This window comes from Polypterus senegalus, chromosome 15 (genome assembly GCF_016835505.1).
Source record: "Polypterus senegalus isolate Bchr_013 chromosome 15, ASM1683550v1, whole genome shotgun sequence".
In the NCBI taxonomy this organism is placed as follows: Eukaryota; Metazoa; Chordata; class Cladistia; order Polypteriformes; family Polypteridae; genus Polypterus; species Polypterus senegalus.
The window spans coordinates 81,270,804-81,297,448 of record NC_053168.1 but is presented as its reverse complement, the minus strand read 5'-3'; the positions used below and the strand labels follow the sequence as shown (position 1 = coordinate 81,297,448).

Genomic DNA, 26,645 nt, shown 5'->3' with positions numbered 1-26,645 from the left:
ATGTAAATTGCAATGGCTTCTACTTGACCAGAAAAGATACAAATAAGATTTCACACATTAAAATATACACCTGAAATGCTTGACCTTGGAACTCATTTATCATGACTACAAAGACAGACATTAGAAAGTGTCCTCCACTCAAGTTAAAGTAAAGAATACAAAACAGCAGAGATTATTAGAAAGACATGGAATATCACATAGAGCACAATGTAACCTAACATAACAGTCAAAAGATGGGATTTTACTGGGGGATTTCAATGGAGTTATGGATGTTGCCTTTAAAAAAAACAAAAAAAAAAAAGTCTGAGAGTGAAGAGAGATCCAACACTTTCTACTACCAGGGATGACTTGTCGCTAGTATTCCTTTTATCTTTTCAGTGCTTATTTTTTAGAAACTTCTCTCTTAATAGTGACTGTTATTTTCTCATAAATTCAGGATTATTCTTGGTTTTGCTTCCTATAAAAGTGAGTTAAGTTAAGCACGGTGCTATTTTAGTTATTTTTTTATTGCTGTTTACCCTGGTGTCCTGTCCAGGTGTTGTTCTAGCCCTGTACCCACTGATTACTTGGACAGGCTCCAGGTACACTGCAACCCTGCCCTGGATAATAAGATTAAGGAAATAGATGGATTGTTTTATAAGTATTGCTTGTGTAAGGAACAAAGAGGGCATTAAGCATTATATCTAAGCTTTCACAGCACCATACCTACTTAAAGATGCAGTGATTTTACATTATTTTTATGTCTTCAATCCATGTGGCTACATGTGCGTTGTCCACATACAGGGAGTTAGGCAAAGGGGTCGCAACACAAATCATAGGTTATATATAAAATAGACAAAAGCCTTCAGTGTAGTTTCAAATTAATGTTTTTTATTCTTCATTTAAGCTGAAATCTCAGTCTGATTCAGACCTGAACTATAACAGTGCCCTGTAGCTTTATATGTTGTGGCAGGCAGCTAGTGTCCATGCCCAGCCAGGAAGCCCCTGCACACTATATTCAGGGGGAGCAGCCCTGGACAGTCCAATACCTCCCCCTGGACACTAGATGGCCACCCCCCTGGGGTGGAGCAGTGCCTCGGTTTCCCACAGAGCTCCCTGAGAATTGGAGTTGAGTGCAGCCCTGTTGGGTCCCGCAGGCACCGCCAAGGGGGAGCTGTGTTTGGGACTCCTGAGCCCATGTGGGCAGCAGATTCATCACACCCGGAAGTGCAGCCGGAACTTGGTGATCAAACACCAGGAGCACTTCCAGGTGAACTATAAAAGGAGCCAGCAACCACCACTCAGTGGCTAGAGTCGGGTGGAGGATGACAAGGTTGCTTGGGAGAAGTGGTGGTGCCTAGGAGAGGAAAGTGCTTGTTGTACTGGTGTGATTAGAGCTGGGACTGTGTATTACCTGTGGGTCACAGGAGAAGAAAATAAATAGTTTATTTTATTGTACATGTGCCTCCGTGTCAATCTGTGTCAGGTCAGGCGCTATATAGCGTCAAGATTAAAATGTCTAATAGATATTCCTCAACTCAGAAAACAAGAAAGTACAAATGAAATGTGATGGATGAAAACAACTGCTCTTTTCATGTATTATACATATTCCTATAATCAGGATGTTAAAGTATGCAATAACATCAACAAAAAACAAAATAAATAATGTGCATCAATTACTTGAGCTAAAACACATTAAATTTGAATTTGCTACAAAACCAAATTAAATGTCTTACATCCTGGGCAAATGTGTTTATGTTTAAATATATAAAAAATGCAACCAAATTTGGCTTGAAGAGACTTTGACATTATAGGTCTCCACTCTTTTTTGGCAGGGAAGTAAAGAGCACTTAAACATGATTTTAAACTGTACACTTGATTTCTGAGATAACATAGCTAACAAATTCCTTGCTGAATTATATTGTTGCTTCGTTTGGAATTTGAGGGATGCGGCAAGAAAATTCAAAGGGTCCTATTTTATGATACTCATGATCACACTGATATATCCTTTGTAAATTATAGCATACCCCAACTCTCCTTCCATCCATCATCAAATTCACTTAATCCACTTTGGGGTTGCATGGTCATCTGTAGCCTATTCCAGCAACAAGCCACACAAGGCAGGACTAATACTAGACATCAATTCCATTCATCAAAAGGCGCTCTCATGCACATTCTTTGTTATCAGGTACCTACTCGCAGAAAAAATGTGCAGACATTAATAATACAAAATGAAGTCTCTGCTAATTCATCTGCATTTACTTTCCATGCAGTGCACTTTTTAAATCATTACAATTACAATTATTTATGTGGTACACATTTTACCGAGGCCATCTTACAAGATCAGAATAGATTACACTTATACAGTATATAAAATCTTTAAATTTTCTAAAGTACAGTACTCAGATGATCCTCAAGGTTTCTACAGCAGAATTCTCTGGGAACAAAAATAACTTCTGAGGAAGTATATGTCTCATTACACACCCACCCCTCTACTTACCCCTCTACTTACCTCTAGTAAATAAAAAAAATATATTTTTCTCAGTAAGACCTTAACACTCATTCTCAGGCATAGTTATCCTAATGGCACATTTTGGAACTTCTTTGCTGTTTTATGATCAACATGACTTGTGTCAGTTAAAACAGCACACATTTTGTTTTGCATCAGAGAATCTGGCATCTGAATGTCATGGCATCTGCCAGGTGAAGCACAGCTATGCTACGTGCCAAGGCAGTGATGAAACACGTACATGCAATTCTGCAAGAAAATGGTTGCTTAAGAAGACGATTCATGCTAATCAAATTCTAGACTGAAACTCCAGGAGCTGGAATGAACAGGTCATGGCAGAAAATTAATTGCCTGGTAAGAAATAGGCAAAAATTGCATATGGCAGTAACACGGTGGTCAGCAATTGCAACAACCATACAGTTTTAAGTCTTTTACCTACATGCGGTGTAACAATATAATAAAGTACTGAATATTGGATGACGCAGTTTATACACAAAATGTACATGAAATAAATGCATGAAGAAGCAAAGTTTTGTGTTATCCGCTTACTTTGATTATCTTTAGCTATTGGTTAAATACGATATGGTCAATGTTTTGATAATACTTCACACTAAATCTGTAAAAAATAAAACATAACTTAACAACCATAAAAATGTTCAACCTGACACCAAGAAAGTGATCACAAATCCTACTCTGCCAACACACTTAATGTCGGACCTAGAACTTCTTGCAGCTTATACAACTACATACCCTGATCATAAGCTTTCTCTAAACCTGTAAAATTTTTATAGACAATACTGGAAAAGTATTACAATTCTTCGAAAAACCCAACAGAGATCAAAGGGAAGGCCACTTTCCATCTACTGTCAGGCTGGAATCTGCACCACCGCAGCAGAATTGAGATTCGGTTATTGGCGGGAATATTTTTCAGCACTCAGGTAAATGATTTCCTGGTGAGACAGGGGTTCAAAATATGCTATCCTTACTCACAAAAGACTAGTGCCTTTCTATGAACCTTTCCTTAGCCCATAGTTTACCAAAGCTTCTCTGTGGTGGCCTGAAAATCATTATTTATGGCTTCACCATGCTTCCCAAAACTTTATCTAATTGAGGTTGTGATAAACCCAGGGCGTCAGTGACACACTTGTACAGTCCTGGGTTCAAATAGTCAAAGGCTTTTATTTTAAATACCTCCAAATGTGACACAAGCACAAGCAAATACAAGTCTTCCTCTCACAATGTTTCTCTTTTCTCCCCACCGCAATACCCTCCTCCAGTCAAGCGTTGCTCCACTACTTCCCGGCTCTGACTCGCTTGAATAAAGGAGTGCGGTCTCTTTTATTACAGACCTGGGAGTAATTCCAGTGCCAGGGCAACTGCCCAATGAAAGCACTTCCGGGTCACATGGAAGTCCATAATAGGGAGCTTGTCTCCCTACAGCCCCCTCTCGTTGCACCAGTGACCCTTGATATGTAGTCCAGCAGAGAAACCCTGCTGGCTTCTTACTGTGCACCGACCTCCTGGGCTGCTGCCATCTAGCGTGTTGGGAAAATAAAAAACCTCCAGCAACTTCTTCTTTTTTTAATGGACAGTCCATTCACCCTTCTCAGTCCTTCCTTCCAGGTCTGCTCCCTCTCCTGGCCAGGATGCCCATCCAGCCTGTGTAGCATCTACAAGGTTAATTCCAAAGCTGATGTCTACCAAACCTGTCAGTATATCTCAGTCAAATTCAGAGAACCTTCATTACATAAAAGGCCATATTCTTTACATGATGTCTTTCCCTCATCATTTTTGATAACTGTCAAGTGCTTTGGCAGCCTCTTTGTATGTCAGCCATCAACCACCTTTCAATCACATGATCTTGTACCTTCCCTCACTTAAACTCCATATTCTAGAACAATCCCATGATGAGACAGAAGTTCTTCAAGAAGTGAACGCTGAATTCATTGCAGGATATCTTCACTACCTATTTGGGTTTCCTGAGTTTGTCTAGCTGACAAACCAACAAAAGGGGGACCAGTTAACAACTCAGCATCACACTTTACCCATATGTCCAAAATATAGGCCCTTAGCCTAAACAACACAACTACCCCATCAATCAATTGACATTTGGCACAAGATGTTTTGCTACCAGGCACACTTAAGGCATATCTACAGTGCATCTGGAAAGTATTCACAGCGCATCACTTTTTCCACATTTTGTTTTGTTACAGCCTTATTCCAAAATGGATTAAATTCATTTTTTTCCTCAGAATTCTACACACAACACCCCATAATGACAACGTGAAAAAAGTTTACTTGAGGTTTTGCAAATTTATTAAAAATAAAAAACTGAGAAATCACATGTACATAAGTATTCACAGCCTTTGCCATGAAGCTCAAAATTGAGCTCAGGTGCATCCTGTTTCGCCTGATCATCCTTGAGATGTTTCTGCAGCTTAATTGGAGTCCACCTGTGGTAAATTCAGTTAATTGGACATGATTTGGAAAGGCACACACCTGTCTATATAAGGTCCCACAGTTGACAGTTCATGTCAGAGCACAAACCAAGCATGAAGTCAAAGGAATTGTCTGTAGACCTCCGAGACAGGATTGTCTGAAAGCACAAATCTGGGGAAGGTTACAGAAAAATTTCTGCTGCTTTGAAGGTCCCAATGAGCACAGTGGCCTCCATCATCCGTAAGTGGAAGAAGTTCGAAACCACCAGGACTCTTCCTAGAGCTGGCAGGCCATCTAAACTGAGTGATCGGGGGAGAAGGGCCTTAGTCATGGAGGTGATCAAGAACCCCATGGTCACTCTGTCAGAGCTCCAGAGGTCCTCTGTGGAGAGAAGAGAACCTTCCAGAAGGACAACCATCTCTGTAGCAATCCGCCAATTAGGCCTGTATGGTAGAGTGGCCTGACGGAAGCCACTCCTTAGTAAAAGGCACATGGCAGCCCGCCTGGAGTTTGCCAAAAGGCACCAGAAGGACTCTCAGACCATGAGAAACAAAATTCTCTGGTCTGATGAGACAAAGATTGAACTCTTTGGTGTGAATGCCAGGCGTCACGTTTGGAGGAAACCAGGCACCGCTCATCACCAGGCCAATACCATCCCTACAGTGAAGCATGGTGGTGGCAGTATCATGCTGTGGGGATGTTTTTCAGCGGCAGGAACTGGGAGACTAGTCAGGATAAAGGGAAAGATGACTGCAGCAATGTACAGAGACATCCTGGATGAAAACCTGCTCCAGATCGCTCTTGACCTCAGACTGGGGCGACAGTTCATCTTTCAGCAGGACAACAACCCTAAGCACACAGTCAAGATATCAAAGGAGTGGCTTCAGGACAACTCTGTGAATGTCCTTGAGTGGCCCAGCCAGAGCCCAGACTTGAATCCGGTTGAACATCTTTGGAGAGATCTTAAAATGGCTGTGCACCGACGCTTCACATCCAACCTGATGGAGCTTGAGAGGTGCTGCAAAGAGGAATGGGCGAAACTGGCCAAGGATAGGTGTGCCAAGCTTGTGGCATCATATTCAAAAAGACTTGAAGCTGTAATTGCTGCCAAAGGTGCAAGAACAAAGTATTGAGCAAAGGTTGTGAATATTTATGTACATGTGATTTTTATTTTTAATAAATTTGCAAAAACCTCAAGTAAACTTTTTTCACGTTGTCATTATGGGGTGTTGTGTGAAGAATTCTGAGGAAAAAAATAAATTTAATCCATTTTGGAATAAGGCTGTAACATAACAAAATGTGGAAAAAGTGATGCGCTGTGAATACTTTCCGGATGCACTGTATGTATGTGAATATAGTGTTTGTTATGGCCAGTATTGAAATCCCATATCAGTTCAGCACTCTGATTCATTTTAGAATGGCTGCTTCTCCCAGTCACGCCTCACCAGGTGTTTCTATTATTGCCCACTCCTGTCTCTTTCAGAGCACTGGAACTTCTTTTTCTAAGAAAGACAAAAAGTTGTTAAACATATGGAATGTTTTTCTCTCAGCACCATGAATTTGAGGCATTCCTTTCATTAACCTGCAAACACTTTAGCTGCATGGCATCTTTCAGGGAAACTGTATGTATCCCAAGAAGCTAACTGTGAAGTAAAAGAGAGAGCGAGACTAACCCCAGTCAAGAAGACGATTTCCATAGCCAATCTGGTACACAGCTGTGAATGAGACTACATACACTTTACCTGAGTATGGACTACCTCCTTGGAAGTGAAAAAGCGTTTCACATCTCAAAAGGCAATTTTCAATGCCAGAGTTTACTCTATCTATTCTGTACCTACATATGCATGTTGCCCTTCACACAATGACTAAATCAGTTGAAAAAGTACCAAGCTACATGAATTATTGCACAAGCAGGTGCTTACTGGGCAAATAAAATTCATAGTCTTGGCTTGAGATCGGTAAGTTTAGTATTCCAATTAGGCCAAAAAAGATTTAATGATTAAATGAGTACAATAACAGGAAAGCAATTTTGGATCATTCTTTGTCCGATCTGTCCTTACATCTGTTTGCCCAGGAAAGTACCATCAGGAAAAGAATTCCTAACAACATAAATCTAAAGATCATTGATGGAATAGTGGAATGCAAACCCCTCCAGCATGATGAGGTTCTTATAAAGAGTAATACCTTGTATTTTTAAAAACAAAACCTCTGTACACTCCACCACAACATTTCAGTCTTTAATTTGAAAGTGTAGACTTGCTCTACGAAACAACAGCTTTAAGCACAGTTCATATTTACAAAGCCAATATTTTCAGTACAAGAGGTTGCAAAAGTGCATTGAAAACTGAGTGATGACACACTTGACTGTAAATAAAAATCTGTGGGAAAAGCTCCCACATCCCTGCTGCTTTGCAATAGCCTGGCATTTTGAAAATGTACTCTACACCAGGTCTAAAATCAGTAAAGGTATTATTAAAGTAAAAGGTGGTTATTTTGATGATAGCATAGTTTACCAATTTATAGCTTTGTTAAGTACATGATTTCATTTATGCCTTGTCTTAAAGAAAAAAAAAATAAACACAATGAAAAATAAGCAGTTGAAGCAAAATATTTCTACTGTGATATTTGTACGTTTTCATTTAGGCCCATCGATACACCGGCTCTAAATGATGACTGTTTCACAAGATTACTGTCTTTGACCATGCACACGGCTTTCCACTCTTCGATTTTGTGAATGGATAGCCCTTATTACACTTCCACAGGGCTTTTTGGTGTTGCCCATAAGTTCATTAGCCAGTGATCAAAGAGCCTGCCTGTGTGGAACAGGTCCCGTTGTCCCTGTTCTAAGCAAAGTCCATTAAAATGTACAGTACTGAGGGCCATCAATGAAGTCTTATTTTGGACTGTGTCCATCTGTCCACGTTCTCTTAAATCTATACACTGTTAGTAGGGGACCTGAATGAGAGATAACCAGCAAGCCATGGAAATGGAAGCTGATGGCCTGTGTGTGGGAGGAGTATGGCGAGAACATGGAAAATGACTTTCACTTGGCCTCAAAAGTGTTCCAGCAAAACATCTAATGTTTCAATAAATCAAAGTTGGGAAGTTGCCCAGGCTGTTTTCTTAGCAAGGATGTTGAAATATAGCTTTTGTCAGATATATTGTCAAGTTGTGGAAGAAAAACTTCGAGGAACTCTTAAAGTTAGTGGATCTACTCTGGCTATAATCATGGAGACACATTACAAGAGTTCACAGCTGAGTGTAACATGCTGGGGATGAGAATATGCACTGCAAATATGTCGGCCTGGTTTGCTCCCACAAAAATGTGGCTTGCTCTGGTGCTTAATTCAGTTAAAACAGTTTTTGTTCATGAGTGTTGGTAGCTCCTGATTTACTTATTAAGGATATTCCCTTCCTTACTAACGGTCACAAGCTTGCTTTTTGTTGTGGGAACAACTGACTAAAATGAGGTCCCAGATCATAGTTGCTGGATTTCATCTAAGTGCTAGTGTAAGGAGCTGAACAATATGTAAATTTAGAGTAGAACGTCTGCTTCTCTAGTGTAAGGTAAACCAGTTGAAATGGTTTGGGCATGTAATGAAGATGCCACATGTGAAACTTTTGTTACCAATTGTGTGCTCCTTATTGTAGTTCCTATTTAAATATGTGAATTTAACCCTTATTGAGATGCAATTAGGAATGCTACATCTATGACAAAAGAGGACAGGCAATAATGTGAAGTTTGAATTCTAAAAAAGGATAAATAACAACTTCTTTGGATGGAAGGGATAGAGGAAATTAGTATCCCAATGAGAAGCCAACATATTGTTGACAAATGTTTTTATAAAAGAAAAATCAAAGGGAGATGCATCTGTGAAGATGACCCAGAGATCAAACCTGTTAATCTGAAGAGCTCACGGTGGGTAAAATTGCACCTTTAATTTTAGCGTCAGATTGCTGGTGGATTCTTTGCTTTTATGATTCTCTCATCAAAGGCTGTAAGACTTGGGACAGTTAGAACTTTCAAACCATTTTGAAGATATAGCACATCTGGCTTTGAACTGAATCACTTGGTTTGATGTAAAATAGGAAATGTATCTTGTGTTTGAGGGTGTGAACGATGCAACGTGGGTATTTGTTTAATTGTACGAATGATATGTTCAATCAGTACAGTTATTTGTTTTAAACTGATTGTTATGTGAGTGGCATTTTGTAATGTGTATGGTAGCACATCTCAGGTGAAGGGCCAGTCACCAGCAAATATACTTATTAACTTTTTCCAGTTAGCATAATGATTGTATTACTTTGGTTCAGGGCAGTGGTACAACCCTGAGGTGAATCATGATTTGCTGAAATGTTAGAGTGACAGTTGGCTTAGCTAAGCAATGCAGAATGGAAACTGTGACAAAATGCTGTAGCAATATTTAATATCTCACATCCTACAGCTTCTCTTGCTAGAACCTCAGGTAGCACCTGGAAGTACCCCATAAAAATGATTAACAACTCTAGATATGTTACAGTGCCTGTCTTTAGGGAGGAACGAGAAAAAGAAATGTCCAACATAAGGCCCAGATTAGGATAACGGATAGTTCAAACCAACTGAAGAAAGATGATGTAGGTTGCGGAAAAACATTCCTCCTATTACAGCCCCGAATAAGGTAATAAAGAAAGAAAGGGGACATAGTTCATGGCAAGATAAAGAAAAGACAGGAAAACTGAGAAGCTATTTGCACTTTTAAGAGTAGAGTAGATTTGGTGCCAGAACCTTAAATCTTAATTAAACTACCCAATATTTGGTCCAAGCAGCTTGGACCATCAATCCAAAAGCAAGAAATATTAAAACATCTAATAGGTCCAGAAATAAACCTTATCCTTAGCATTCCAGCTCATGGTTTTCATGATCTGCCACTAGCAGACACAGCATTAATATGACTCCAAAGATAGGATGTTATCTAGACAGGAATGCCATTTTAATTTTCTATCATGCCAGATAACGCATAATTGGGAAGTTCAACAAAAATGAGTTCCCTCATTAAAAGTACACAGTTATGCAGTGAGTGTCACCAGCGGGGGCTACTGTTGGCTAAAAAGTCTCATATATTGTTGTTGTGTGTAGCAAAGGCTGTTTTTGACAGTTACACAAAACAAAATGCTTTCTTTTTTACCCGAGTGCTCCAGATTCCACCAAAGACATGAACTGTAAATTAGACTTGTATGGTCGAAGGTGAAGGAGCTGTGCCCTGCAGCAGAGTGTTATCCTGTCCTTGCTCCATTTCTGCTTTTGACAGAAAAGCAGAAGCCTGGGGATTAAATAAGACAAATGAATGTCTTTACTATCCAATGTGCTGTTCATTCACACATGCCGAGGGAGTTATGCAAATGCAAATAACACTCTGGGCTCCAATAATTGGCCAGTTTAAGGATTATTCTAAAGGCATTAAAAATAGAGCTACACTGCAACACTGCAAATTCATTTCCTGGTTTATACTGACACCTAATCTAAAACACAACAACTGAAAGCACAGTAGGCTACCTGAGCATCTAAGATGCTTTGAAATCATTTTACTCAATGTAAACCTATGAAAAATAATTTAAACTGCCAGAAAAGTCTCTCTATTCAAAGAATCCTGGGACAAGACAAGACTTTTTAGCCTGGGACTAGACGTGACTTTTTCAGAGAGATACTTTCAAGTCCCACAAAACAAGACTTTGTGCAAAAGAGATTTCACCATGCCCGGGGCCGAAATAAAAGACAAAGAGTAGATGACAAAGCAGAACGTCGTAAAGAGGTTCAATAACATTAGCGTGATACACATGCAGAGCAATTTAGAGATAATGAAAGTACTAAAATTCGAAAGTCTCAAAAAAATTATAGTAAAGATCACATTAGCGCAAACAAATGGAAATTATTACTCTGTGAAATATATAACAGTGAAAAGAAATCGAATATATTGTTCGGATTTAAAATTTAAATCAGAGACTTGTAGATCGCCTAATTCGTGTTGCCAGCAGGGAAATGTAGTGTTTCTTTCTAATGAAGAGGTGTATCCACAAGAATTAAAAAATTTGTTGTTTGGTGAAAGTGAAATCCACATACGCGAGCAGCGGAGACGTGAAGTGGCTGGCGCGTAGCGCAGGCCAGGGGTTGGCAAGTGAAGCCCCCTAGTATAATTTATATTTTTCAAGAAAATAACATCACATTCTTAAACCTTGTTAACCTACTTCAGCGTTATTGACTGCTGTAGCTTACCCTGACAACACTGGGCACAAGATAGAAAATAATCCAAGACCAAGTGTCAGCCCTTCATAAGACCCACTTATGCCCACTCCCACACGTACTCAGCTGGAGTCACATCACAGCTGCCAAGTAATATAACCACACAGAATGTGTCTGGACCGGGATTTGTATGCAGAACTTTGGATCTACAGAGTACTGTAGAAGGAATAAACTGTGCTAAACTTTGCCATTCAAAATAATTAATTGAAAATAATTATTAGCATAGTACAAATAACTTTCTACATTAGAAAAATGTGTTTATTTTGGCTGATGATCTAAATGAATAACACTGATCAACAAAACACATATACAGATCAGGCCTTGCCAAATTTCCTGAAGCTTTTCGATTCCTGGCCTTGATGAAACACCTCGTCTCTTACATTTCATTTTATGTCAGCACTTAATAACAGAGTAATTGCCTTTACTTAAATTGTAACTGCTGTGACTCAGTTGTATTTACTGTCATCATGAGGTTTACGTCTGAGCTCTCAGTTGTTGTCCAGGGTTTCAGCTGACATGATGTAAAGGTGAAAATGATTACCTATAATTCTGTCTAATGATCACCTTCTAACATACTGTTTCCATTTTTTATGTTTGTTTATTTTTAAGCACATATTTTAGGGATAAAGCCACATACAACATTGCCAGTGAACAGTCAAGCCAGAAAGAATGGAACTTATTAAAAGCAGTACTGCATCCTGCGGATGCTTATAATAATAATTAGTCTCCAATGTAAAAATGTTAACATTTTACGGTATTTCATCAAGCTGAATAAACTGTGTGATTAAATATTAATTGAAATTTAAATGAAGGGAACTGTTAAGAAATAAGAACTTGAATTGTAAAAGCAGAAGGGGAAATTTTTCTTCCAGACCTGAACCTAAAGCATTTCCATGAATTTGGAACAGACTTACATATATAAAGAAGAATGAATAAGCAGAAGCACATAGTCATAGTTAACTGATGTGATTACATACTTGGCTGCCTATTTAACTACTCACACACAATAAAGGGATGTGCTTGTGAGAGGAGTCAGCCGATCTACTGTTGTAAAAATCTCTTTAGAAATGTTCATGCTAAATGTAACATAATATTACTCATGATACTAAATATGTAGGCAACTGAATTTCTAACGTATTGTGTATAATTCACATATATTGTGTGTAATGAAATAGCTTGAGATTTGAGCAAATGGCTCAGAGTACTAAACTGAAAATGAGAAACTACATCTGCCTGTGCTACAGTGGTAGTCATTTAAAAATGACTGGCAAGAAGGTTTATAAAAATAACAAAGAACATTTATAATAAGCCATTGGTGTTTAAATTCTGTTTGATTTAGATGAATACTAGAATGTTTCAATAGTCTTTACTGTTTAGTATTTAAGTGCATTTATGGTACTCCTTAACCAGGCACTTGTATTTTCAACAGCTTATAGTATAAGTCAATCACACTTATCCTTTATGATGAATAATCCTTTTAATAACATAGATTTTCCTCCACTCTTAAATAAGATGACTAAACATCTAGAGTATTCTAATCATCTGATTATAGTAAATGCTTTACATTTCATTCATTGATAGATACGTATTGACATGCAGATCATATAAAAGTGGTGCTGCTCTGGTAAGTGACAACTAGGATGCCTACCTTTAACTCTTCTTTTTCTCCACTGTCTTTTATAAACACCTTTTCCAGTTCATGATTAATTCCCTCCATACTGCTGGGAACTCTGGAAATAGCGGACTTTGGCACTGGAATGTTTGATAATGGCATCGTGACTGTTCTGGAGAGAGATGCCTGTGAGGAGAAAACGAAAAACTGGAATAAGAACTGGACAACACTGATGATACAAAAAATGAATTAAAATACATTACAAATCACTTAAATTCAATGAAAATGATGTTGCTTAGATGCAGTCTGCAAATTTAACTAACATAGGAATAAAATGCATCACTATTTGATTAAGAATACATAACTATTCAGGAAACATGAAAGACTAGATGCAAGTTTACATTTAGTATAGCCAGTGAATCATCTGTCCACTTGAATGTTTTCTTTTCTTTGGTGGCTAGCAAACAGATCAGTCTTTACTTTATATAACCCTTTTAATTATGACCAACATCACCAGGTACTACTTGACAAAGCAAACAAGACTACAATTTAAAGATACACACCATACCAAGTTAAGTCAAAGCTAAGATAAATTACAGAGGAACACCAAAGCTATTTCTGTCAGGTCTGGTTGAGTTTCATGCTTAAGCTGACAGATGATGCATTTGATTATCTTGAGTTGAGAATGGACTTAGGAACAAAATGAAGATGGTTTTAATACTGAATGCTATAAGATACTGTGTATCTGTTTATATTCTTCACTTTGCCTTTTTAAATTTCACATATAAAAACAGCCCTTATGCATACATTTTATATTATAAAACTTCATATAGTGTAGTCCAGCAGTGACTTGTCTGTAATAAGCCGTTAAAAAATGAGTCAAATGAAGATGTCAACTAGATTGTTTAAAAAGCGATATTCATAAGTTGTGGAGTCACGTCCCATGCTTCTCATGTCTGGCAAAAGTATATATTCTTTAAAAATGTAACTGAAACCAGACAAACAAGTAAAAACATTTATTCACTATACTTAAGCAGCATACCCTGCTGAAAGCAAGTCTTGTTTCTATGCTATAAATTCTGCAATAGATAGATAGATAGGTAGATAGATAGATACTTTATTAATCCCAAGGGGAAATTCACATAATCCAGCAGCAGTATACTAATACAAAAAAAAATATATATATTAAATTAAAGAATAATAAAAATGCATGTAAAAACAGACAATAACTTTGAATAATGTTAGTGTTTACCCCCCCGGGTGGAACTGAAGAGTCGCATAGTGTGGGGGAGGAACGATCTCCTCAGTCTGTCAGTGGAGCAGGACAGTGACAAAAGTCACTCACTGAAGCTACTCCTCTGCCTGGAAATGACACTGTTCAGTGGATGCAGTGGATTCTTCATGATTGACAGTAGTTTGCTTAGCGCCCGTCGCTCTGCCACAGATGTAAACTGTCCAGCTTCATTCCTACAATAGAGCCTGCCTTCCTAACAAGTTTGTCCAGGCGTGAGGCGTCCTTCTTCTTTATGCTGCCTCCCCAGCACACCACCGCGTAGAAGAGGGCACTCGCCACAACTGTCTGGTAGAACATCGGCAGCATCTTATTGCAGGTGTTGAAGGACGCCAACCTTCTAAGGAAGTATAGTTGGCTCTGACCTTTCTTACACAGAGCATCAGTATTGGCAGTCCAATCCAATTTATCATCCAGCTGCACTCCCAAGTATTTATAGGTCTGCACCCTCTGCACACATTCTCCTCCGATGATCACAGGGTCCATGAGGGGTAAATAAATAAATCCATCCTACAAAATAACTGATTATTCACTGGGCCATAGCAGGTCAAGGAGTAACATGGAGCAGTTGACCATCACACACAATTACAAAGATATTGAATTAATGGAATTGTAGTGCATTTAACCTTCTTCACCAAGAGTACAGGTTCATACAGTTGTTATTGCCATGTGGGCAGAGTACAGGGAAGTTCTGAATCGCATGGGTTAATCACATTGTCACTCACTGGTGCCACGTTTAGTGAGTATAACTAACTACCTTACCTATAAATCTCAAAACAGTACTATTTAACAAAAGTAGACATATTTATATAGCAAGTCTTGGAAAATGATTTTAAAATAACAGTAATAAAGTTAAATATCCTCATTGACTACTCAAGCCCAACAAATTGCTACAGCAGTAATAGTAGCTATTCAGGTTGCAGGTTCATATTTGGAGCTTTTGTCCTGGAATTGAGAGACACTCAGAAATTAAGGTATAAATGTAATTTAAAGTTCTTATGAGCAAGGCTGATCAGTACAGATGACTCAAAAAATATTGGCAAACCTAACCTATGAATTTAGCTGAATTGAGTTCAAAAAAGTCATATCGCTTGGTTTGGTTTATGGGACAGTATCTTGGAGCAACAGAAAGTGACCAAACAACCGGGTAGAATAGCTGACATTTCTCAGGATAGATGTCATGGGAAAAAATAATGCGTAACAGAGGTGTTAATAATATTATGAAATCTTTTTTGATAATACATCCATCCATGTTTCTGTATTTTGAATTCAAGGCCTTTAGGTCCAGAATTAACATTGGCTCCATTCTGGTATCGTATTTTTCAAATTCTTTCTGATTAGACAAGAAAGGGAACCCAAAGAGAGCAGGATTTTAGACAGAGTTGGAAAATGACACATGACAAGTAAAACACATTTATTTGACTTTAAAATTTCCATTCACTTATCAGCTCATTTTCCCAGGGTGGTTTTGCGTTATCAGTTGTGCACCTAAACATACAAAGAAAAGAATGTTGTAATGAAATACTGTATGAATTTACAGTTTCTCTGGTTTAAAAATCTTAACAATAAACAGACACAAAAGATTATTCCTATAAGACAGGGGTGTCAAGCTCATTCTGAATGGTTACGAGTTTCCATTCCAGCCACTCTTAATTAGGGAACGGTTACTGCTTCAAAATGAACATGCAAGTACTTTGTTCTGTAATTGAGAGCCCTTAATTGTTTCTTTTTTCCTTTACCAGCTGCCAACAATAAAGAGGCACAAAAAGACACAGGACTAGCCAAGTCAGGGCTCTCAAACTCAGATGGTAGGAAGGCCATCATTTTCACGTAAACCAAATTTCAAAATTAAAAGACCTTTCTTGTGGTTAGTGAAACACATTATTTAATTCTATGGCTTTTTAGTGCTCTCATCCTACCATTCCAGACATTCCAAAACAGTTGATGTTATTTTTTTTCTGAAAGGACCACCCAAACTTGTTCTGAACCAGAAAAGATTATTATTTTTCAGATCTTCACTTGTTTTCTTTTCCAATATTTTACTGAGACAGATACGGTATGATGGATCCATAGGTAGTATTAGTTAGTAGTACCACCATTGCCATATATACTGAGAGTTCAGAGTTACAGTGAAATTCTTACAAGCAACATAATTTCCACTTTCTGGCACCATGATAAACACAAATTACTATACAGAACTCCATTTTAATAGAAAACACAACTTTTAAGTCCCTATGGGATTACGTTAGTTGGTCATCTGGTCATCTGTTGGCTCAGTTTGCATTTCATTGCCATTTGACAGCTAGTTATGGAAAAAAATGAAACAATTATTGGCTCTGACTCTTAAAGAGTACGTTAATTAAATTAAGGAAAAAGAAAGATGCCCCAAAGCAGTGGTAATTGGTTACTAATTAAGAACAAAAACCTTCAGTCTCTGCGCTTGACAGCCTTTCTCTAAAGTGTGAACAAGAAGAAAAGCAAAACCAAAAATGTCTACATAGTAACTTCTTTGCTTCTTCTCTCTAGCGTCAGGTCAACCTTGTGACTCAGTGACCACCACCAATGGGCATCGGAAGACTCCTCTAAGGGCTGAGGAAAGGTATGCAATAACCCACCGAGATGAGAGGGGGTACCACTGACTTTGTCCTGTTGTTCTTCTTCCCTCACAGCTCAGAGAAGCTGTCCAGTAAGTGCAACTAACCCCCACTCCTTCCGGAAGTTTCGCTATAAAAGAAGCGCCGACTAAGAAAAAGACACCTTTTGCTGGAAGAGCTGAATGAGCCGCATGGTGGAGCATGTGACTCTCAAAAATCCTTAAAGAAGGGGGAATTCCTGATCGGGAGTAGCACATTGGCACATTTTTTCGTTACTTTTCATTTTATTTGTTCTAAACCTCTAAAGAGTCTTAAGTTCACATCTCAGTCATTATCTTTGTGGAATCTGCATGTTCTCTCCATGTCTGCAAAAGATTTTCTCACACATGCTAAACACATGTACAATATATTTATTATGTGGTAGGAATTTTCATTGCACACTGTAATCTAAATATTGCAAAACAAGCTTATTTCGCTTACTTTGCATTGTTAGATTATGCCCATAAAACAATCCTACCTAACATATTATAGTAATGCTCTATTGGAAAGAGGGCTCATATTTTACATTTTTTAGAGTGAGACACAATATGGCCCTAACACTAAGGAGAGGCTTGTTCTGTTATTTTTTTTCTCAATCAAACATTGGATCTCAAAAGTGGGTGTAATGGTGGCATTGGGATTCCAGAACTGGGTGGATGGGCCTCTTATGATAGCAGGCAGTGTGGATGGCACATTACTGCTTAACATTCCATAAAAAAGACAAAAGACAGACGTAGGTGATGTGTGTTAAGTAATCAATGCTCAAATAATTACAGAAAATTGACCCATTAATGTCAACTTAAACAACAGACTGTAAATGTATGTTTTATTTTTATTCTTTAAGTTGTTTTACCTCTTCAGAGACTGTGAGCCCTGGGCTTATTGCCTACTGCACAGAGACTGCATGCCCCCTTGTGTGTTTTTGTACTTTGTTTATAGGTTTATTAGTGCCTCGTGTGTATCTACCACCATTCCAATGAACTTTAAGTAGTTCTTCTTGGTGTCCCTGCTGTGCTCCAAATCCGTGGCAGCACCCTGTCATTGACTGGCTCCCTGTTCTGAATCTGTTTCTTCTTTCTGTGTTTATGACAGATAAGACTGCTCCTCCACCTCCATCCTCATGATGATTTATGTGCATCTAAGAACTGAATGAAGTGGCGCTCATTTCTGCTTGTATAGTGATTGTTCCAAGACGTTATTCATCTATCACTTATGTCAAAGAAAGTACTAATCAGATTTTCTATAGACAGTTCCTTGCCCCTTTATTATAACCTGTGAAATTTGGTTCTTGGGGAAAATAACACACATACCACTACCTCATAATCTTTAGACAAAACACAAATTTACAAGAGTTTTATTTTTAGCTCATTTTTCAAAGACATGATTCACGATTTTTTTTTAACTTATGGTTTGCTTGTAAAACATCTAGAAAAATCACTTCCTACATATATTCCAATTGGTGAACAGTACACATATTTCTTCAAAGAACAGATAAACAAAATAAATTCATTAACAATAATGTGAATTTTGGTTGCTGCAAATAACAAAAGCATCCTGTTACAAATTCATAACAGCATTCATGCTGCTCAGCAGCAATGGAGAACAATGCATTCTGATTAAACAGAGGATGTCACGAAGGGAGGGTAACAGAAAGGACACATCTTCACAAATCTGTGACAGCCACAATAAAGATGAATCTATCAGGCCTGTTTACACCTTTAACAAGGTCAGCAATGCAGACAGAACAAGATAACTTTCATCACTAGGGTGCCTGATCTCATTATATTACAGACCACATTGTTATTCGTAGAAAAACTGATGAAACCAACCAGTACGGGAAGCAGAAAGCAGCTATTCTAGTTAGTGTGCAATTCAGACAATCCTGGATCTCATTATTAAACATACAACACTCACAAGGTGACTAAGATTTCTAGTGAGTGCAATTGTTTTGCTCCCTGGATATGGAAATGTGGCATCAATGCCTGCATACATTTCAATAACCATTTATTAATCCATACCATAAATGTAATCTGTGTTACCGGTTAGGAAATTAATGAATGTATTTCTTGCCAGTGTGGCTTGCATAGCCTCAGATTCCTCACAAACTGACAATGAAAGAAGCAGGCTCACAAAATGGATGGACAGACAGATTAAACCCAGTTGTACACTATTTAAAGGTTTTTCCATTAAGGAGTCCAAGTTTACTCCCCTGAGAATGAAAATGGCACTTCAAACTCACAAATGCATGTTATTTTGGCAGAGCAGAGAGAAATCTAATTTTGGGTTAACTAGTCTATTTTCTTTTCTCTGTGATGTGCATCAGAAAAAATGGCTCTCACAAATTTCACACACAATGAAAATACAATTACCATTCATCTTACTTTAATACTAATAACATCAGCATGATGAATTTTACCCATCAGGTTATAACCTTTTGGGTGACTAATTTAAAATATAGACACTTTAGATTCTTATATTTACAGTACAATGAGACGGCACAGTGGTGCTGCTGCCACTTGTAACTCTTAGGATCAGTGTTCATATCCTGACATGACTGATGTCAATAGGGTTTTCCATTGGTTCTTGTGCAAATCAACAACACATCCATGACAGGGTGACTGAAGACTATAATTTGGCCTGGTCAGTCTACCCACCTGACCAGTGGTGGTTCCTTTTGAAGGTATTGGAATAGACACACACTGCCAATGATCCTGTAATGGATGAAGAAGTGCAGAAGGATTTATGCTGTAAAGTTCAATTGTAGCACTTTCCTGGAATGCTTAAGAAGGGGACAGAGATACATATATATACGTTTGACATTGTACATGAGGGATATTCCTAAAGAAGCTATCAAATGGTCCCCATACATAAAAAGGTGATCAAGTAATTACAGACCAGTAAATTTAACACAATCAAATTACTGGTAGCAATTATCAAGGACAAAATAAATCAAGAACAGATGTGTTCGTATTTAGTCCATGAATTTGTTATTTATTGTCTGTTTTCAGGAGGCTGTTGATAATGTCCCACATGGGAGGCTTGTGATCAAGATAAAATAATTGGGAGGTCAAGGTGCAGTGTGTAGATGAGTACAAAGTTAGCTTAAACACAAGATGCAAAAGTTTATGTTGAGAAGAATATCTTCTACATAAGGTGATGTTAAAAATGGTTACCCTCTTGTTTCAGAGCTGGGGCTACAGCTCTTTCTTAAAAATGCATAAATGATCCTGATAAGAATATAAATAACAAGCTGGTTAGGTTTGTAGATGATACCAAACTAGGTGGAATGGCATAGAATCAGCCAAATCATTATGGATGAACCTGGACAGAATTCAGAAAAGGCAAACTGGTGGCACAAACAAAATTTAATATAAATAAATATAAACTACCACACATAGAAGGTCAAAATGCTAGACTTGAATACACATTGGGAGGCTTGAAAATTTAAAGAACTTATGATGAGATCCTAGAAGCCATAGGGGACTGTTCACTTTCTACATCCACACAGGGTACAGAAGCGATTCAGAACCTAACAGGACATTGTGGTGCAAGTCAAGGGAAGTTAAACTTCAGATATATGACACACTTGTGAGTACCATATGCAGTTTTGGTCTACATATTTCAAACAAATATACCAACCTAAGAGAACGCCCAGAGGACAGTGACTACGCTGACTCCGGGACTGCAAAAATATGAGCTATGAGTCTGAAGAAGTTTAAACAAATGGAGATTAAATGGTGGCACGGTTGAAGAGCTCAAAATTATGAGGAGAATTACAGAGGATCCAAGTAGTTCCTTTAAAGACATTTTAACAAGAACACAGGAATAGATGGAAATGTGTTAGGTTTAGATTTCACAAAAATATTAGATTGTTTTTCTTCACAGAAAGAACCGTAGACACAAGGAATAAATTACAAACTACTGTGGTACAGAGTGGAATTTTAGGGACCTTCAGACCTCAACTTGATATCATTTTGGAGAAACCATGTAAAAAGGATTGACAAGCTTTGTTGAGATGTATGTCTTAATCTCGTCAAAATTGTTGGAATGTCTCAATACCACAGAGATGTTGGATGCAACATCAGTTTCAAACATGGATACTAAAGACACTTTGTTATACAGATCGCCTTGAATGGTTTCATTGTGGAAAAGACAGGGTGGGCCAATGAATGTAGCTTTTTCATGGAATTTCAAGCCATGCCGCCTCTACTTCCTTTGCAAACTCACTTTGAGATAGTGATGACTAAAAAGTAACTTCATTATAAAGCCAATGGCCCGAGTAGGTGTCTGTGTAATACCAAAAATGGACCGGCAGCTTGCTCAAAGGTGTGTTCTTTCCGTGATCTTGTAATCAACATTACGAGTCTGAGACCTCAAATAAGATGTAGCAGACTTTGGAAAATAAATGAATGCTAGGCTGTGTTGTCATTCAAGAAGAATTAGCAAAGATGTGCAAACCATATGAGCACAAAAGGAAAAGTACACTGAGTCAAAGGCTAGACGAAATGTAAGAAGTGAGAGAGACAATAAAATGGTGCATTTTGAACAAGTAACAGAAAAACCCTGAGGATCAATATATTTGGAAAAAAATGGCATACTTGAATCTGGATTTCAATTTGGCACTTAAAAATGCAGGTGCACAATACAACAGATATTTGAGGCCTTGTTACTGTTAGTATGATTTGTACTTTTCCTGAAATGAAGGGGCAGCATCACTCAGAAAATTGTAAGCATAAATATTGGAAACAATGTCTCCAAGGATTCCTTAAATCTATCCAATTGCACTGACCTCCACATCTAGATTCTGGAATAACGCTCTAGATAAATGAACACTGACACACTGACAATAACAGAAGCATCCCCCCATCTCTGATAGGGTAGTTTCATACTGTAGCTATTATGCAAATACAATCTATGACATTAATTTAATTTTTTTAAGGGTCAAAGGTTAATCTAATGCTATGATTGCGCCCCTGGAATTCCAGACAGCTGGACTGCAGTGTATTTAGTAAAAACCACTGCAAACTGTCATTCACTAGTAATAAAAATGACTTCTCAAACCATATGCTTACTATCCACTCTTTAATTCAGAGGAAGGCTGGACAGGGAAAAAAAAATTAAGAAGGCTAAGACCATATTTTTTCACACAACTTTCTACAGGACACTGCTGCACATTAAACGCGCTGCAATCCTTCTTATCCTTCACTTGATTTGCCATCCACAATTTTCACTTGCTGCATTAGCTGTGGGTGCAAATAGGACCGTCACTCAAATGGAAGGTGCAGGCTGCTGGCATATAAAAGACTTTGAGGAAATTATTTAGCTTTGTAAAATCTAATCTATGAGAGAAATCAGTGTTTTGGGCACTGCCATCTTTAAGACTAAGTATATAAATGAATTATGACAGTATACATAATCACATAAATAAGATCAATAATCCTATTTAGATTTTTATGTTTTGGCTTATTTTATTACACAGATATACAAAGACCAACCTTGTGAAATATACAGTGACAATAAGTGTATTATTTGCTGGAATCAACCTGTTCATATTAACAATAACCAGGTTTCCATCCAAGGAGTTTTTGCGAAAAAATATTTAGCGCTTCAAATTTTAGCTAATGGAAACGCTAATTATCGATAAAATGTTGTACATGTCGACATAATATTTTTCCTTTTAACTTTAGCGCATAAATTCCATATCGATACTTCAGATGTCGCAAAAACTACATTGGAAACACTTTTTGTCGGAAAAAAAAGGGCTTTAACGCAAATAAATGTGTCACATAATACATTTTCATCACGTACAATCAAAAAGAGAATAGCGGAGCGGTTCGCATGGTCTGATGAAGAGACTCGTTATTTCTCGTGATGAGCCAATGCAGTAGCGGATAGGCTGGGTCTCCTGCTACTAAAAGGGGTACCTGAACTCCCTCCACATCAACTGTAGCCTGGGGGTGTCTCTCAGGATGTCTAAATAATACAAAAACCGCAAAGGTAATTTACTGTGCCAGTCAAAATATTTAATAAACCGTGTGTTTCATTATCTAAACATTTTTTCTTATTATTAAATGGCAGATGTTTTAGCATATATGAGAAATTCTCTCATTAATATTAACTTTAGTTTTTTTTGATTAAACGTCGTTATTTTGTATTAATTCAAATTTCAGTTTTAATTAAAAACCTTAAGGGAAGCAGGTTACAGTACTAATTCAGTTGTTATCGCACTGAGAAGGGATGTTGAAAGGTAGGCTCACCTGTACAGATCTGATGCTGCAAACACAGCTGCATCATGGGCACTTCCAGGAGTGCCAACGCAAATGTCTCTTTCATGCACCTGTCATCAACAAGGGCCTGGAGAACAATAGATGGCCACCCTTTGCGATTAATGTAATCGCGGTAGCCTTCCGTCGGGGGAAGAATAGGCACATGCGTGCCATCCAGCGCACCGTAAATCTGTGGCACAAGATGCACCAAGGAATTGCTGTATACAATTTTCTTTGGCCTCCGCTACAGTCAGAAGTCTGATATAACGGCGCATTAATTTTTCTTTAATAGCGGTGCACACAGCATATACACATCGATGGACGGTAGTTTTACTAACCCAAAGTTTCTCCAACTACTCTATACTCGGTGCAGGTTGCCAGCTTGTAAAGGGCGATGGCAATCCGCTTTTGGGTTGGAACCGTGGTGGTGGCAACCTGTGATGGGGCAACATCAGGACTGATGAATCCACACAACATCTCAAACGTCGGCCGTGTCATTCTAAAATGTTGCAGCCAGAGATTTTCTGTGAAGTGTCTCCCCACCACCTCCTCCCAGAAGGTCTTATTCCGTCGTCTCTCCCATACCCGTGGGTTTCGTCACACTGGGGTACTTTCTTCGAGCTCTAGGGCTATCAGACAAGCAACTGCTTCATTCTGCTGTCGTCTTCGGATATTATGTACAATTCCAATTATTTGTGAAACTGAAATAACAGTAAGCTGGCAAATTTCAAAAAACTGTCTGAATAATCTCTCCATTTCTTTGTTTAGTGGAGGGGGTGTAACGTGGAAAACAAAAGGTGGATAATTTGCGACATACTCAAAATTATGTATGGAAACGGCTCAAGGGCAGATTTTTTTTCGCGATACAACAAAACTTATGCGACAGTTCGTTTTGGAGGGGATGACGTCATCATGCACACCATTTTATCGATAAAAAGCCAGTTGGATGGAAACAGGCTGGAGACAGCAAATTTGCACATTTTTTTTTACGCATATTCTGTTTGTCGATAACAAAACGTCACAATACTTGGCTATTGTTGCCTTTTATTTGAATACAAATCTTTTCTCAAGAATTGCTGTCTCTGAGGCCACTGATGCTGTTTCAATAGTAGTGTTGCTGATTACTATGCAGATAAGTCTGGACTACCCTATAAAGTACACATCAGTCATTCCATTTCAGCTCTTTTTTCTATTTTAATATGACACTAATCTCTTAAACGTGCACATAGACATAGTGCTAAGTGCTGTTTCCTTATGAATCCAGCATTCTGTGTTCAAATCCCAAGCCTGGTGATTATATGTAAGAAGTTTGCAAACTCTCCCCATGCCTGCATGAGCTTTCCTCCAGCTACTCATGTTTTCCTGCCCTATTCCTAAAGATATGAATGTTTAGTTGAACAGTGACATATACACCTTGTGGGAATGTTAGTATGGGTATGGGCCCTGCAATGGACATGTGCCCTGTACAGAACTGTTCCTGTCTTGTTCACAATGCTTCCAAATTGGCTCTGGCTTCCCTAGACTCTGAACTGAACTGAAGATGAATAAAGCGAAAAAAGAATCGCCATGATTTAAGAGTATTATAAACATTCTTAAAATTAGAATGCTGAAGATTTTAGCAGAGGAGTATAGTATCACATTGATTATTGTTGCAGCTTCACAACTCCAGAGTTCTTGGCCCTGGCACATACAGTATTGTCTTCATGAATTTCCCTTGAACATTCCAAAGATGCTCACATTTGGTTACGTGGAGGCTCTAAATTGGCACGTATAACTGAATGTGGTTTGTGTGTGAACATACCCTGCTGTGGAGTGGCACCACATTCAGAGCTGGTGCCTGCTTTGGACCAGATAATGTAAGAGTAGTCTCCATCTCCATTGGCCTGACATGGATTAAGCAGATACAAAACAGATGGATGATTTGAATATAAATGGAGAATAGCAAAGTTGCAAATTTATCAGTCTAAATGCATTACGGCAGGAGTTCTGCAAGACCTTCTCTAATCACACTTTAAATTAACAGATTTAATGTATAGCTATGGATAACCTGAAAAATATGAAATGCAAAGTGTTTGGTATGATTGTACTTTACATTGGTAGAAATAAATCTATACATTAAATTAATAATAAACAGGATAGTCTGAGCAGATACCTTCAAATCTATCAGCACTGGATCACAACATTGCACTCTTGACACACATTACTAATTTTACATTAACAAGATTACAGGCTATTTCACAAATGATTTGTGAGATTACATCTATAGCCCCTTCCATAAAACTCAAATAATGTAGTTTCCCTACAATAACTGAATATTAAATAATATCTCTTTATTAAATGACATTGTCACAGATTCCTCAAAGAAGCCACTGTTAGAAATTTACTAACAAACTCATTAAAATTTGAAATTTTTTGTAGAGAAAACTCTATTTAGACAATTCAAGTCTTGTATAAAAAGACACAACACAATGTTGTTGGGCTTTTGCCCGGGCTATGGCATAGAACTCATGTTGTTAAAGATATTCTAATATCCTCTGATGCAGGGAATCCTATCATCCTAACATTAACATTACATTTGTATGTTGATGACCATCTGCAACCTTTATTAATAAAACAGAAAGACACCAGTTGTTTTTTTGTCTCTTCAGTGAGGTGAAAGACAAAATTAAAACAAATTATCTGTCCTCAAATCTGTTTTGTTTAAATTTTATAACATAAAATTACTGTTTTTATAACAATTATTTTCTATGGTCAAATGCTTTTGGGCAAAGTTCTGGTTCCTTGGGATGCTGAATGCAATGAATGAGTAAGAAAATAAATTGGCAGGCAGGCAGGCAGGCAGATAGATAGATAGATAGATAGATAGATAGATAGATAGATAGATAGATAGATAGATAGATAGATAGAGCACTACACAGATACAGAGACAGATGGCAAGAGAAATATAATGATTTTAAAAAAGATGTTTATCTGATTTAATCATTGGTACCTCATTTTTATTTATAGACACAGATATAAAACATCAAAAAGGAGACATTTAATATTGTTCAGCTCACTTACTGCCCAACAATTTACTATAAAATATCCTGTGTTATTTCATTTTAGACACACACCTTCCACCCTGGGCCATCATTTATTGCTGTTTTAAATGAAAAAGGCCCAATTATAGGAAATTGTGCAGAGAAAATTCAAGCTTTAACTGGAGACCTTAAACATAATCAATGTATTGAGATGAATATAAAAATATACAAATACATATTTAATAGATTTGTTTAAATATACTGTAATCTTTGTTAAAAAGCAGAGTGCTTTTGTCTTGTGTATCATCATATAATCGAGAGCTGTTATGCAATGGTTTCCTGAATAAGGTTTGTAAATATATATACCCTTTTTTATAATTCTACCAATAACAACTCATCTGATAAGAATACTTTATATATTTGGAATATATTTATGAAGCTTAGACGTGACATTTGCTCATTGTACATATACTGGTTATGCTAAAGTGTTGGCAACATTTGAGGTAACTTTTATAAAGATTTAGAGTCAAGATTTAAACCGTGACTTGCTTTTTATATTTTATGAAAATGTAATTACCCTTGAAGCCCTACTCTGAAAGAAAACAAAACAAAAAACAAT

At 37.7% G+C, this 26,645-nt stretch overlaps 1 protein-coding gene across 2 annotated transcripts in view; it reads right to left on the bottom strand.

Annotated features, from left to right (window-relative positions):
* glcci1a (glucocorticoid induced 1a) overlaps positions 1-26,645 on the bottom strand; it is a 287,506-nt gene that overhangs the window by 49,773 nt on the left and 211,088 nt on the right. For both annotated transcript variants that reach the window (XM_039736251.1, XM_039736253.1), the window contains exon 5: positions 12,853-13,002. In XM_039736251.1, coding sequence (XP_039592185.1) covers positions 12,853-13,002 — 150 coding nt within the window. The remainder of the gene's footprint in view (positions 1-12,852; positions 13,003-26,645) is intronic.